This window comes from Eucalyptus grandis, chromosome 10 (assembly GCF_016545825.1).
Source record: "Eucalyptus grandis isolate ANBG69807.140 chromosome 10, ASM1654582v1, whole genome shotgun sequence".
Taxonomy (NCBI): domain Eukaryota; kingdom Viridiplantae; phylum Streptophyta; class Magnoliopsida; order Myrtales; family Myrtaceae; genus Eucalyptus; species Eucalyptus grandis.
In genome coordinates, this window is record NC_052621.1 from 38,447,545 (window position 1) to 38,462,383 (window position 14,839).

Genomic DNA, 14,839 nt, shown 5'->3' on the forward strand with positions numbered 1-14,839 from the left:
CGCATGTGTATTAAAATGAATGGGTTGGCGATACGTCATGGGACGTCGCTATTTAATCGATCAATGAGGGATGGACACGTGCTTGGAGGATCGGGACGTGACACGTTTTCTTAAATTTTGGTATTTAAGTATTTTCTTGTGTCAAGTTTTGGCACTTGGGTTATTCTTTTACCCTTAATTGATATATGATCTTAGAATAGTTATAAAGAAAAGCTTATAAATAGCTTGATTTATTCTTCTTTTAATAGATATCAAATTATATTTAAAATTCAACATGTTTTTTTTTTCTTTCACATCTTTATTCTTATCTATACCCATGTCTTTGGGGAACAACCCTTGTAGCATGCTCCCTAACTCACACACCCCTATGTACATAACCATGTTCATGTACTTCTTCCTCTTATACATTTAGTTTAGCATGAGTCATCTGGTTGTTTGCGCATATGTTTTCCCCCACAGGCATGTGTCACGGGTCGACAGTTTCTTTGGCCGTGGAATGACCGTGTGGCGCCTAATAAGCAGAATTCGCCAGGCCAGCCTTTTCCTTTTATAGCTGTTCCAGCGAACAATACGGTGAATAGCTTCTTTGTACGAGATCGTATCACGCCTAGCTTTGCTCAGACGTCTAGTCCATCGAGTGAGATAATAGTTCTCTATAGGCTCAACAACTGATTTTGGCCTGCCATGACCTCGTTAGGAGAGTAGTATTAGCTCCTATCCAATTTGTGCATGGGAGGCTAATCCCGTTTCAGAGCTCCTAAGTGATATAATTATTCCATCTTAGGACTTTTAGCACCAACCGTCTTGACACCACTCCCACGGACCAGTTGTGTTCATCCCTTCTGCCTCCTCACTCTTCAGTCGATAACTACAAACACCACTCATAAGTGTCATGAGTACAGGAGGATTCATGGATTGTGACATTCTCCCCACTCAATTACGCAACGCCCTCGTTGCGTTTTATTTTGTCACTTCCTTGTGTCCCTTAACCATTGATGCACCACTTTCGGGATTTCACATCGAATGGTCATGGTCGCCCAACAAAACAGGTTTCGCTCCTTTGGTAGTCTCTTTTGATCTCAGCTGTTCGGGCCATTCTCAGTCACTTGCACTTTCTTTGGCAAGTGTTGCATTTTTCGCCAATCACACCTTTTGGCAGCATCGTTTTTGCCTACTAAGCATCTTGACCCCGGCAAATCAAATGGAGGTTCTTTCCTTGTTGGAAACGTATAACGAGTGATCAGATTGATTTGATTGATTCCTCTTTTTCTTTCTATACGAAGAAGCTTTACTTATGAATTCACGGAATCAATTTGGGATTCTACCTTTATCACTCAACGATTGATCCAGCTGTCCAATGGGTAATATTATCCCCATTCAGCAAAGTGGAGGAGTATTTAAGGAGATCATGGACCGATTCGGTTCTTCTTGTCTAACTCACTATACCAAAAGAGTGACTTAGTGAGATAGTGTGATCTACTACTAAGTGTTTGCAACCAACCAAGAAGGCTGATTCTTCCTAGTGCCCCCATTGTCATCCTAGAAGCTTAGTCGACAGCCGCACTTTGTCTGAGCACCTTTTACCTCGACGATTCACTCTCTGCCCTCGTAGGACCGAGTAGACCACTAGTACTTCTTAGTTCAACCCACATTGGAGTGAGGAGTCCGATTCTCCGACTCATCCACTCACTAGAGGGATTCCTACTCTAATACCATGTGTCACGGGTTGATAGTTTCCTTGGCCACGGAACAACCCGTGTGGTGCCTGACAAGTGGAATTCGCCAGGCCAGCCTTCCTTCTATAGCTGTTTTAGCGAACAATACGGTGAATAGCTTCTATGTATGAGATTGTACCACGCTCAGCTTTGATCGGGCGTCTAGTCCATTAAGTGAGATAGTAGATCTCTTTAGGCTCAACAAATGGTTTTGACTTGCCATAGCCTCGTCGGGAGAGCGGCATGAGCTCTCGACCAGTTTGTGCATAGGAGGCTAACCCCACTTTCAGAGCTCCTAAGTGATATAATCCTTCCATCCTAGAATTCCTAGCACTAACCGTCCTAACGCCACTCCCACGGACCAGAGTTGTGCTCGTCCCCTCTTGTCTCCTCACTCTTCACTCGATAACCCCAAGCACCACTCACAAGTGTCATGAGTATGGGAGGATTCATGGACCGTGACACATACAAACTAGTTATGTGCTTCGGTGGTCAATGTAATGCAATACTACGTGATTGTTTGGGCCACTGTTCAAAACCTTGTCGTCCCCCACTAAGGGCCGTCTTGTTCTCGTGGAGGACTGCATACAATTTGGCTGCTGTGGTCACATCAATGGTGTAATGCTGCAATATTACCCAATTGGTTATTTAGGATTGTATCACGCAAATATGCATCCTTCTATAAACTGGATGTAAAAAGTAGCTAGATAAAGAGTGTTGAATTATGACCTTGGAAATTCTATCGTGCACATTAGCGCCATTGGGTTTATTGATGATGATATCCTTGGTGGGATTATACTGGCTATGGGCGATGTCGTTGTACATGAACATGATGATATTCTCATCTTTCAATCCATTTTCCTTAAGGGGTAGAAGGACACTAAAAGTGCCAAAAGTATTGTACGACGCTCACTTTATTTTCAAAAGGTTTTTTTTTTTTTTCCAAATTACTTAAGTCCACTCTTTAAAAAAAACAAGGTGATCGCTTAAATGCTAACTCTAATTAGTGTTGCCATAAGTCTAATGTGGCAATTTGTTTATATGATTTTTTTCTTAAGTTAGAGATAACTATGATATTTCTATTGATTATCAATCTATTTTAAGATTGCACGCTAATGGCATCTAGATTGGACGTGTATGGCCCATAAATTGCTGATTCATTCACAAGATAACTGGAGGGGTTGCCAATGTAAAATTATTCCAATTTCTTAGAAGCAGCACATATACTCCATATATGTAATCCAAAAGGTTTACACAAGCATTATGAGGACACTAATAATCATTTTCACTTTGCTTTTCCAGAACAAGCTTGAATGGAAGCTGCTTCCATACGATCCTTGTCTACTCCAGCGTTGCACATATTCGCCATGGCTCTTGTGTATTGCATTCCATACTCGCTCAGGCGTCCACAATATTGCTCGTAAGTCCTCACCTATACATCAGAATGAACAAATTCGACATTAGAAACTGTTCACGAGATAAATTAGCTGCACATGCACATGTATCATATATGGATCGGACAAGTAATTGATGAGGAGATCACGGAGACTTACAAATGTCTTGAGGCAGTCCCAGTCATTAACAACAGGTTGGTCTCCAGGTCGAACAGCAGTCAACATGCTTGCGTCACTGGAGCCTCCGAAGAGGTGGTTGACAATTTGGTTGATGCTGCGATCAATATGTGATCGGCGAGCAATTTGTTCGTCCAGTCTCTTTTGTGCCTCTACACTCTCAGCAGACCCTTTCGGAGCTTTTTGCACCTACAACCACCCTCAAGTAGTCATCAACAAGGAGTCCCAATCTCAAGAGGCAAGACAGACATAGCAAGAAACACTATTTAAAAAGAATCACATTTCTTTGTTTAATTACTAGTCAGAACGGATAAATTAATATGCAACAGAATCAACAGTGATGGAGACGGACCTTGCGTTGGAAAAAGACCAAATTAGCATCCCGTTGGGGAACTGCCCAGGATTTCGAAGAAAAGAGCTCCTCCAAGGGAACGGAAGAGACTTTGTTGGTGCTTTGGCCCATGTAAGTAGAGAGGAAGGCCTGGCTAAGAACGGTGTTCCCATATTGCATCACATGGGACATATTGGTCCTCTTCTTCACAGATAAGTATTGCTCCTGCAATGTTTCCTTCCCCAAATTGTGGGCATCACTGTTCTCACACACCCAAAATTCGGATTAATGGAGACAGAAATAGAGAGAACAAGGAATGATTACTTCTACATTTGGCATAGAAATCATGCCACTCATATAGAGACAGGCGTGTGCTCATCTAGCTAGCTTTTATTTTTCCTTCTAAAGAGAGTCATTTCTTATGATCGAGTGTGCGTGTACAGTTACTATCAAATATAGAGAAATGGCATAATAATACCTGTCCTCCATCCAAGCGATGCTGTAGAGATCCCCCAAACAAGTGTCGTACTTGGAGGGATCACCGTCAGTAGTATCTCCAGGGCAGTAGTAGCCATAGCTGCTCTCCTCGGCATTCGATGCCGTGGTCGCATAGATCCCCATGTCCTTTGGAAGCAACCCTTGCAGCATGCTCCCCGACTCACATGCCTCTATGTATATCACCATGTTCATGTATTTCTTCGCCTTATACATTTGCTTCAACACTTTCATCAGGTCGTTCGCGTATACGTAGCCCCCCACAGGCATGGTCACTAGTCCCGTGGTCCCGTGGTCAGCGTAATAGAAGAAGACGTGGTCATTTGGGCCGCTATTCAAGACCTTGCCGCTACCCCCGCTAAGGGCCGTCTTGTTCCCGAGAAGGACTGCATACAAGTTGGCTGCTGTTGTCGCAACGCCGGTGTAATCCTACGATATTACCTTATTGGTTAATTAGGGTCGAAAATCAATCACCTCAATATAGATCCTCCTATACAGTGGATGTAAAAAAGTAGCTAGATAAAGAGTGTTGAACTAAGACCTTGGGAACTCCATGGTAGACATCGGGGCCGTTGGGTTTGTTGATGATGATACCCTTGGTGGGATTATTCTTGTTACGGGCGATGTCGTCGTACATGAACACGATAATGTTCTCATCTTTCAATCCATTTGCCTTAAGGATTTGGTAGGCATGGCACACATCCGCCTACATAGACACACATACCACAGGTCAATATATATACAAATATATATAATCTTCGTGCTGCTCATGTATTACGGAAGTATGTACTGCCAGCAAGTTTTCCATACCATATTTTATACATATACAATGAAAATATGATGATATGCGGTAGCTAATGCTGATTTTGAGTGGGGATCACCTGGTGCCTATAATTTTCATAACCGTTGGATCCGGCGACTAGAACAGCCCATTGGGTGCCCTTACTTTCACCATGACTACCCCCCGAATTCGGCACAATTTCTCGAAAGCTCCTCCGACTCTCGCTCACAGGTGCCATCATCAGTGCTGCGAGGAGAAAAAAAGGAACAAGGCTGCCATATAAGGAGGTCATCATCATCACGATGGGGAGTTTGATGAGAAATGAGATTGAAGAGGATGGCTGGGATGGGGGAATGGGAGGGAGGTTTATATAGAGGTGGGAAAGCGGAGACTCAATGCGCAAAGATATGTCTAAAGTGTGTCTACATGAAATAATTGTTGATGGCAAATCCACCTCGGGGGAATGCGTTGACCCCATTCCATAAAAGACGTGAATGATACGTCCAACGTACTACATGGATTTTCGTTGGTGCCACATCAGACTTCTCGTAGGCTCCACCCATTGCAAAATTCTCCTCCTTCATCACCATCTTCTCTCGCCATTCATTGGATAGTTTCTTTAATGCTTCATTTTGCTCATTTTCTGGGTATTAAACGATTACTCAATAAGTCGAAGTAGTCAATAAGTTCCTTTCCTACGTGCGTCCTTTACAGGGTAATTTAAGCGCTTAGAAGTATGCGTCTATCGTAGATGATTAGGGTATCGATAAGTAAGATGCTAAAGGATGGAGACTAATGAAGAAGCTGTTGTAATGAATCAGCGTCGCAGCGGAAGCGGATCGTATATTTTGCAATTATGTGGGGAGCTATAGAAATTGATTGAAATAAAACGAGGAACAAAAGGACACCGGAAATTTACGTGGTTCGGTCCGAATGTCGAAACCTACGTCCACGGGGAGAGCCAGCAAATCAATCCACTATAAATCGGAAAATTACAGGATTACAATCACATATGCACTCAAGTGTTTCCCAGTCCTACTTTATACCCGATACCCATAGTATTTAACAAAACAAATCAATGGACTATATTGTACTCCAGAATTGTCAGAAGGCACCGATCTTCAAAGCATGTGCCTCCATGCATTTAATGTTAGCGTGTGAGCTGAGCAGCGTGTACTGACACACGTAGAAGAGCTTCTGCCTTCTCTCCTTCTTTATCCGCAACAAGACGAAAGAAGTCCACAAAGATGACCAAGAAGAGAAGAAAATTGGGCGCCTACGAGATAGCTTCAGAAGCAGCAAGTGTTGACCAACCAATTCTTCTACAAGCATGCATGCACATGGCCATGTGCATGCATTTAATAACGTAGAAGAATTTGGACGATCACCCCTTCAGATTTTATGCTGACAAATGAGAAGAATCCCATGGATTGAAGACTTTATTTTCCAACGCCAAGGGTTGGATCTTTTTCGGCTCCTATCGCACGCTCCTTAATTTTAATTAAGTGCTTCGCTGACGTTCTTCCTCGTTTCAACGTGAAAATGTTTTGCACGTATCGGGTATCGTATAATGGATTCAAACTTGAGACATAATTCAACAGAAGCACTGGCGGGGCAATTTGCGTAGTTGGCGAAGTCGAGGGATATAGAGCGACCTGTGGGACGATGAGATCACAAAAAGTCCATCCACAAGTGGCACCCATACAAACCCGAATCTTAAAATATAGATGAAGTACAACTTCGCACTATATCTCAACTTTGGACCAAATTACAATTTCTTGCAGAATTGCATGCAGCAAATAGAAAGATTTCCCTAAATATTCCTAACTCGTTCTCTCATCTCAATATATCATTTGGTTGATATGTATACCCTTGCCGCTTATTCCAGAGTTTGCTCTCACAGCACATCTTCAGATTATACATATAAATATTTGGCCCAAAGACAAAATTTTGTCTTTTGTTTGTTTATGTGGTAGGCTTATGATGTTGTGGAGGTTTACACCTTAAAATTCGCAAATATAATTCTCGATTTAATCACAAATCCATGAAGGTGCTCTTTATCTCTTAACACTAGTTTGGGATTTTTGTAAGATTACTATCAACTATTCTAAAATCATAAATTGTTAGATGAATAAGCAATTTAATATATAGTTATTTTATCAAATCGACTTTTAGGTGCTTTTCTTCGGATTGGGACTAACCATTGGAATGGTTTTTGCTTGCCAATGGCTCACCCCATCATCACATCATTAAAAGATTGAACTACCAAAAATCTGGTCAGGACTTCCTTTTGAATTGCGTGGTTTCCTTTATGTGTTGGACTTTCTAATTTTTTGATATAAATGAGAAGCGTCCTTTTTGTACGAGAGCAATACTCATCCAATAAAGTACTTGATGATCTCCTAAGCAATTCCTCTTATAATCTAGTTTGTGAATCTTCTATGTATTTTATATATAATACAAAATAGAAGTTTGTTTTGGGCATGTCCTGATTGAGTTTATTTTCAGTGAAAATCATAGTACTTATCCATTTGGACCTTTTCAAATCCGACACAATTTGAAGTTTTCATACAATACAGAGGTAGATATGTAAATTTACATATGATATTTTGTAGTTTATGAAATTTTAAATTAAAATTCTTGATTTTCATGAAAAAGAAAAATGATTATTTTTTTTAACGGACCTCACAAATGTGAAAGACTTGACAAAGGCAGTGGAGATCAGAATGAGATGAGTCAAGTCCACTAGACAAAAACAATTGCGGCAAAATTAATGATTGAGGGTATAAGGGGCGATTTCATATCACACCTAAATGGCAAACCCCACTTCTAGTTGGTCAAAAAGAAGGTATTACCCTTGCAATCACGTTCGAATACTAAACCTCAGTCCAATTTGTCAGACAGTAACGCGTTTCATCATCATTTAGATATTGACCCTGCAAAGACGTGGCCTGCCATTTTCATAAAGAGAAAATTACCAAAAAATCCTAAACATTTTGTATTTATGTCAATTTAGTCTTAAACGTTTTACATTTGTGACGGTTTAGTCCATCCGTCTAATTTTGATTGGCGACATGACACTACTAGCACTAACATGGCACTTTTAAATTATATTTTAATTTTTTTATATAATTATTCTCTTTTTTATTTTTCTTTTATTTTCTTTATTTTTTCCCTTCCCCTTCTCAGGCGATGGTGGTGACCCTTGCCGGCACTAAGGGTAGGAGAAGGGAAAAAAAAAACAAAGAAAAAAAAATAAAAAATTATAAAAAATTAAAAATTAAAAATATTATTTTAAAAATATCATCAGTCCTAGTTGGCTAAAATTAGTCAGATGGACTGAATTAGTATAAATGCAAAAATTGAAGATTAAATTGATAAAAAAAAAGTTCAATAAAATTGAATTGATACAATTATAATAAATTTATGGTTTTTTTTTTTTTTTTGTTGGTAATTTCCTTCATTTTCATATAATATGGGAGCATCTCATGCAGCATTAGAGGTGGTCTCCTTCGCATCCTTCCCTCAGCTTTGGAAGCCGACGATTGGATTGGCAACCAGAAAGAATCAACTTCTTTAATTACCTCGCATGCATCCGCCGGAGAATAACTTAATCAGACGAGGGTTGATAAAAAGCACACAGTATATACAAATGGCTGGAATCTTTCCGGGAAACAGCGAGTGGAGGAAGTTGCTTTCTCAGTATCAAGAGATAGTGCGCGAAGACATATCCTTCCGTGCTGGTACAAAAGGTAATCATCGCTTTAGTGCCCCACTAATAGCTCATTTATCTTTAGTGGACTGGTGGGGCCGAACAGGGGACTTGGGTCCTCATATCGATTGGACCCCTCGACTCTCTCTCTCTCTCTACTTTTTCTTGTTCATAATCTAGAAGCTCTGACTGGGGGATCGATTGAATATTCCCGATAGACTGCTTTTCGTATCGTGGGGTTGACTTGACCTGTCATTCCTCGAAGGCGGCCGGCCCAACACAACCTTTTCCTTCGGCACGTTCTCATTCGTGCGTTGCTGGGCTTGCATACTATTCTTTCTTTTTTAGCAGAAGCTGACTCGCACCCTTGGGATATTTTTTGTGAGTTAAAGGCGAGGCGAACTTATATGGAGTCCAGGTGCGATTGGCGTGGAATGTATCTTGCGTCTAAGTAATCCACCGCGTCGAAACCAAATGACTAAAAGTTGAGCATTGATTCATATCGTTGATGACGGTGATATCGACCCCATAATAACTACCTCTTCGCATCCGACATGCCCATTGTATGTTTCTGTTGCTTTACGGATATCCCTCTCTACGATTCATCATTTTCCAACTCATGCATGTACAAGAATTGAGTCGGTAGAGCAAAACAGAAGGAAAAGCAAACGGGTCGTGGAAGAGAAGGAAACCATCTGTTTCACTCCTCCAGCTTCTCAACTTAATGCGCCCTCCAGTTTATCACCAATTCTTGCCCAAACGAGAGACAATCCAGCTTCATGCTAATGACACTTCACTATCATTGCAAAAGCAAGTGATCGAATGATATAATAAACAGAACATAATAAATAAATAATCGAAGGCCAAATTTATGTGACTCAATAGTTGTGAACTATGTTCATAGGAAGAGCAGTAAAAAATTCTACTATAGATTAAATAATATAATGAAGATTATAACTATACTCGAGTCACTCGGACATTTTTGGTGTTTCTCAACCCCTAATTGTTTTCAATAACTTACACAATGCTTAACCATCACAATTCCTTGTGAAACAATCTTTCAATCTCATGAAGAAATTATACAAATATTATCAGAAGATTTTAATTGACTGCAACACTTAAATTCTTATTGTAATTTCATGAAGAAAACCCACCTCCAAGCACCTAGCACCAATTGGAATTTCACTCACATGTCGACACCCACGACACTCCTCAATAACCGGCGCTTCATGGAAATAATCCAACTTCCATTAACAATACATATCCAATTGGATTTTCCAGTTTTAGCTCCACGACTCCAACGAATAGCAGGAAAGTTAATTTCCATGTGTATCCTTTTTCTAGTTTTGCTTGGCGACAACTCTTGCACAAAATGAGAAATCCTTCTCCAACTTAGACTATGACACTACAGAGGAATCTGGATTTCCATAGCATATATATGGATGTCCACAAATAACTATTTACTATGGTTGGGCTTTGTTTACATGTTCAAACTTAAGACATTTTGACAACCTCCATTTTAACTCAACGTTTGAGTCAGTTAACAGTCATTTTGCTAAATATCCAAACTACACTGCTACTCTTTCATAGCTCCTCATGAGCTCAACCTCTATAACCATCTTCTAAGTCTAGTTGCGCTTAAACTTCACTATAACCATGGACCTCATTTAAATACCAACTCCACATGCACTTTTAACTAGTCTATAAAGATTTTCTGACACATTTTCCCTAACCATAGATAACGTAAAACATCGTTGTATCCATATTTATTAGGAGATCGAACAAATATCTTGTTAAATAAGTTGTTATAGTAGCTGTTGGTTCTACAAGCTCCACTTCGCTCCAAGCACCCAATGTCAATTACCATGCTATTACCTGCTAATTCAAGAGTTTTTGGTTGCAACTCCATCTCAAGTTGAATACCATCCACATCCGTTTAAACGTTGCCACAATCCCTTCTACCATGAAGTACTAGAGACTCGTCAAATGTAACTTTCTTTGCTAATGACATGTGAATTTAATTTTGGGCACCACAATTGATGGCCCCGCTCACACTTGCATGGCCAAGGAAAATGCTCTTTTTTACCTTTCCATCAAGCTTACCGTCACTTTCAAACATAACACAAACAACCAATATTGAAAAAAAAAAAAAAAAAAGTATTACCTAACCACGCCTCCTCAATCAGATCAAGAAATACTAGCATTCATGAATAATATGTGCGATCTCTCTAGTAATGTACAAAGGTAACAATTCCCCCATAGGACCTCTCGGTGAGGAAGGTGGAAGATACCGACTCATGGTGTTTTATTCAAACCCTGCCCCTCTCCCAGAGAAAATCCGAACACCATCATTACCAATCCCTAATCACCAGCCTGATTTACCTCCATAATTATACTCACAACCAAATCCACAGAGATTGGGGCAAAAACCTATTTCCTCGTTTTACAAGACCATTTAGAAGTGGATCAAGAGAACCTCTCCTTGTAAACCAATTGAGCTCGGGCTAGGAGAAGCTTATCCGCATGTAGACCTACCAGTTGATGAGCTAAAGACTTATGAACCTATTTGTTGGAGAAATCCTCTTGAAGTGTTTTGAAGTTGACAAAACGTTTCCATCAGTCTAGTCTGAAAGTTTGCAGACTCTGCTATTTAAAGTCTGAAGACCTCCGGACAGCCAGACTCAAGACTCAAAGTCTATCCTCATTGACAGTTTCTAATCCGTTGAAGAAAGGCTATCCAGAACTGGATGTTTAATTAAGGATGTGGCCTTATCGACTGGAGAAGATCTCTTGGCTGGATATGACATAACGGAATCCTTTATTTGATCATAATTGATTCGAAGATTAAGGATCCGATGTTTGGCAAAGTATACTTGGAAGGTTCTACTTATGGAAACCAAGATCCCGATTGTATGGGCGAACATGATTGATGGGCTATCGACATGTTCCTTTAATAGCTCGAATGATCTTCCTAATTGATTCCGTCCAACGGGTAGATTGGAGGAATTCCTTTGGTAAGTGCCAACGGGTATGATGGCATGAAGGAGTATATAAGGAAGACATTCCAGTTGTTCGAGAAGGTGCACGATAGAAGAATTCCAAAGTCTGAAGCTCCTTGTTCTTAGTCAATTAATTTGTTGAGCAAAATCTTGTAAACAAAAGAGAGTCTATATTGGTGAGAAACCTTGAGGAAGTGTGATAGAACATCTACACTGTAGAATCAAGGAAAAACTGTGCTCTAACTTCTCTTTTGTTCATAGTGAAATCCAGCCGGTGGGCTGTCAATGCGGAAGAGTGGACGTAGGCTTGGAATAAGCCGAACCACTATAAATCTTGTGTTCAATTTTCTCTTCCCTAACCTTTACTTTACTTTGATCGTATTTTCCTTTCTATCGTTTGCCTAGAATCGCTTCCGTATCTCGAGAATTTGTTTGTGCACCTATTCACCCCCCCTCTAGGTGCTTATACTAGCTATCTCAATTGGTATCAGAGCCTATGTACTCACTTTGTTTGAAGTGTTTTACTTGAGTTAAAGATCCATGGCTAGTATGTTGGCTCCCGGGGCTGGTAGAAGGGCAAAGCAATACCAGACCACCTTACTTTGATGGAAAGGATTACAACATATGGAAAAACAAGATGAAAGCGTTCCTAAGATCAAAGGATCCTCTGGAATGGGAAGTTGTAGAAAAATGAATCATTCCTAAAGCTGCATCTGTCTCAGAAAGAGGAAAATATCTTTGTTGAGTCTAGCGAAATGACTCAGGAAGAGATAATCAAGAGACAAGCTCTTGATGCAAAAGCAATTTATTCCTTATATTGTGCTTTATCCCCTACTGAATATAACAGAATATCTTCTTGTGTTACAGCTAAAGAAGTCTGGGATAGATTACATATTACCTATGAAGGAACCGATCGAGTAAAAGAGACTAGAATCAACATTCTCCTCGGCCAATATGAAGCCTTCAAAATGAAACCAGGAGAATCCATAACTGATATGTTTAGTCGTTTTACAAAAATCGTGAATGGTCTTGAAAATCAAGGTCAACCAATTTCTGATCCCATGAAAGTAAACAAGCTACTTTGTGTGACTCTCCAAGGATTGGAATCACATAAAGACCTCAATCAGAGAGACCCAAAGAATCATGCCACTATCTGTTGATGAGTTGGTCGGGACTCTTCAGTCTTATGAAGTGGAACGAATCAATGAAGACGAAGATCCTAAATGTAAGAAATCCATTGTATTAAAATCTAATGATGATTATGATGTTATAGATTCTGAAGACGATATGGATGATGAGGAACTTGCTCTCATGATAAGAAGATTCAGAAAGCTGAACAAAAAAGGAAGAAGATTCAATCCAAAGAAACAAAGTTTTCAAAAGCAACAGACTAAGTCTGTTGAGGATGATGAATCAAACAAAGATGTAGTCTGCTTTGAATGTAATGGACACATCAGACCCAACTATCCTCTTCTGAGGAAGAAGAAAGGAAAAACTGAAAAGTACCGAAAATCTCTTAAAGCTGAAACCTAGAGTGATACAGAGTGTGAAGAAAGTGATGATGATTATGCCAATATATGTCGATGGCACAATCGGATTCGATTCAAATTCCGAGACAGATTCAGATTCAAAAGCGAATTTGAGGTAAGTAATTTCAAAATCCCTATTAAAGTTTCAAAATACATTGATGAATTGTGTTTTAGTCTTAAGACTTCTCTCAAAAGAATTTCCGAACTCAAGAAGGAAAATTCTGCTCTAAAACAACAGGAAAATATTTTGAAAGAAAAAGTGAAATGTTTAGACAAGAATGTTTCTTCTCTTAAAGAAAGTGAAGATAATCTTTTAAAAGAAAATGCATTCTTGAAAAGTGATATCTCAAATATTTCAAAAGATTTTCTATAGGATCGAGAAACTGGAAAAAATTCTCTCTGTTCAAAGACCTTATTTCAATAAATCTGGTTTGGGAATGACTGCTAAAACCATTCATTTAATTGATTTTCCTAAAGTGAATGAAAGAATCAAACAAAGAGCCACAAGAGATGCTTACAAAAATCATTTTAAAATGATCTTTGTAAAACCAGTAGGTCGCAATGCTCTCAGATGCTCAAAGTGCAATAGTGCAGATCATTTTGAAAAAGAATGTCCTATGATTTGGAAACCTGTTAAAAAGGTATGGGCAAAAATCACATATCATACTAACACCAATGGACCCAAGAAAATATGGGTACCAAAGAAGGTTTGAGTTTCTTTTTTAAATGCAGGTCACTATCAAGAAAAATGTAAAATGGTATCTGGATAGTGGATGCTCAAGACACATGACAGGAGACTCAAATTACTTCATAAAGCTTGTTCGAGTAAATGGTGGAAAAGTCTCTTTTGGAGGAAACAACAAAGGAAAAATTGTGGGATTTGGAACTGTAAAGATTGGAAATCTCACAATCAGCAATGTTTCCTTAGTGGAAGGGCTTAATTACAATTTGCTCGGTATTAGTCAGCTATGCGATCTTTGGTTTCAAAATCAACTTTCAAGAGGAAATATGTTCAGGGAATTAGTAAAGATTCTACTCGAGTCATTCATGGGTCGAAGACATGGAAATATCTACCTCTTGGATGTGAAACCAGATGAATCACAATGTCTAATCTCAATTCAAGACGAAGCAAACTTATGGCACGAAAGCTTGGGCACGTCAATATGAAGCAAATGGCCAAAATCTCAGCAAAAGAAGCTTGTTCGTGGTCTACCCAATTTATCATACCAAAAGTCTTATCTATGTACACCATGTATATTGGGAAAACAAGTAAGAAATTCATTAAAACCAATAAATCAAGTTTCCACTAACCGTGTACTGCAACTTCTGCATATGGATCTTTTTGGACCGACCAGAACACAAAGCATTGGAGGTAAGAAATACTGCATAGTAATTATGGATGATTACTCACGATTTACTTGGGTATATTTCTTGGCAAGTAAGTCTGAAACTTTCTCTTACTTTGAAAAGTTTGCTAAAAAGGTTCAAAATGAAAAATGGTATGTTATCTCGAGTATAAGAACAGATCATGGAGGTGAATTTGAAAATCATGATTTTACAAAATTCTGTGATGAATCTGGTTTTCAGCATGTATTATCCTCTCCATATACTCCAGAGCAAAATGGAGTTGTGGAAAGAAAGAATATATCACTTCAAGAAATGGCTAGAACTCTTTTAATTGAAAGTAACATCTCTTCACGTTTTTG

At 39.3% G+C, this 14,839-nt stretch overlaps 1 protein-coding gene across 1 annotated transcript; it reads right to left on the reverse strand.

Annotated features, from left to right (window-relative positions):
* Positions 1-2,894: 2,894 nt before the first annotated feature.
* Positions 2,895-5,234, reverse strand: LOC104423282 (vacuolar-processing enzyme). Its single transcript, XM_010035794.3, has 6 exons — positions 4,994-5,234; positions 4,654-4,818; positions 4,096-4,541; positions 3,639-3,876; positions 3,269-3,475; positions 2,895-3,147 (listed from the first exon to the last, which is right to left on the reverse strand). Exons 1-6 carry the CDS (start codon positions 5,189-5,191, stop codon positions 3,001-3,003), a joined length of 1,401 nt encoding a protein of 466 aa, XP_010034096.2. The 5' UTR covers positions 5,192-5,234; the 3' UTR covers positions 2,895-3,000.
* Positions 5,235-14,839: the final 9,605 nt, after the last annotated feature.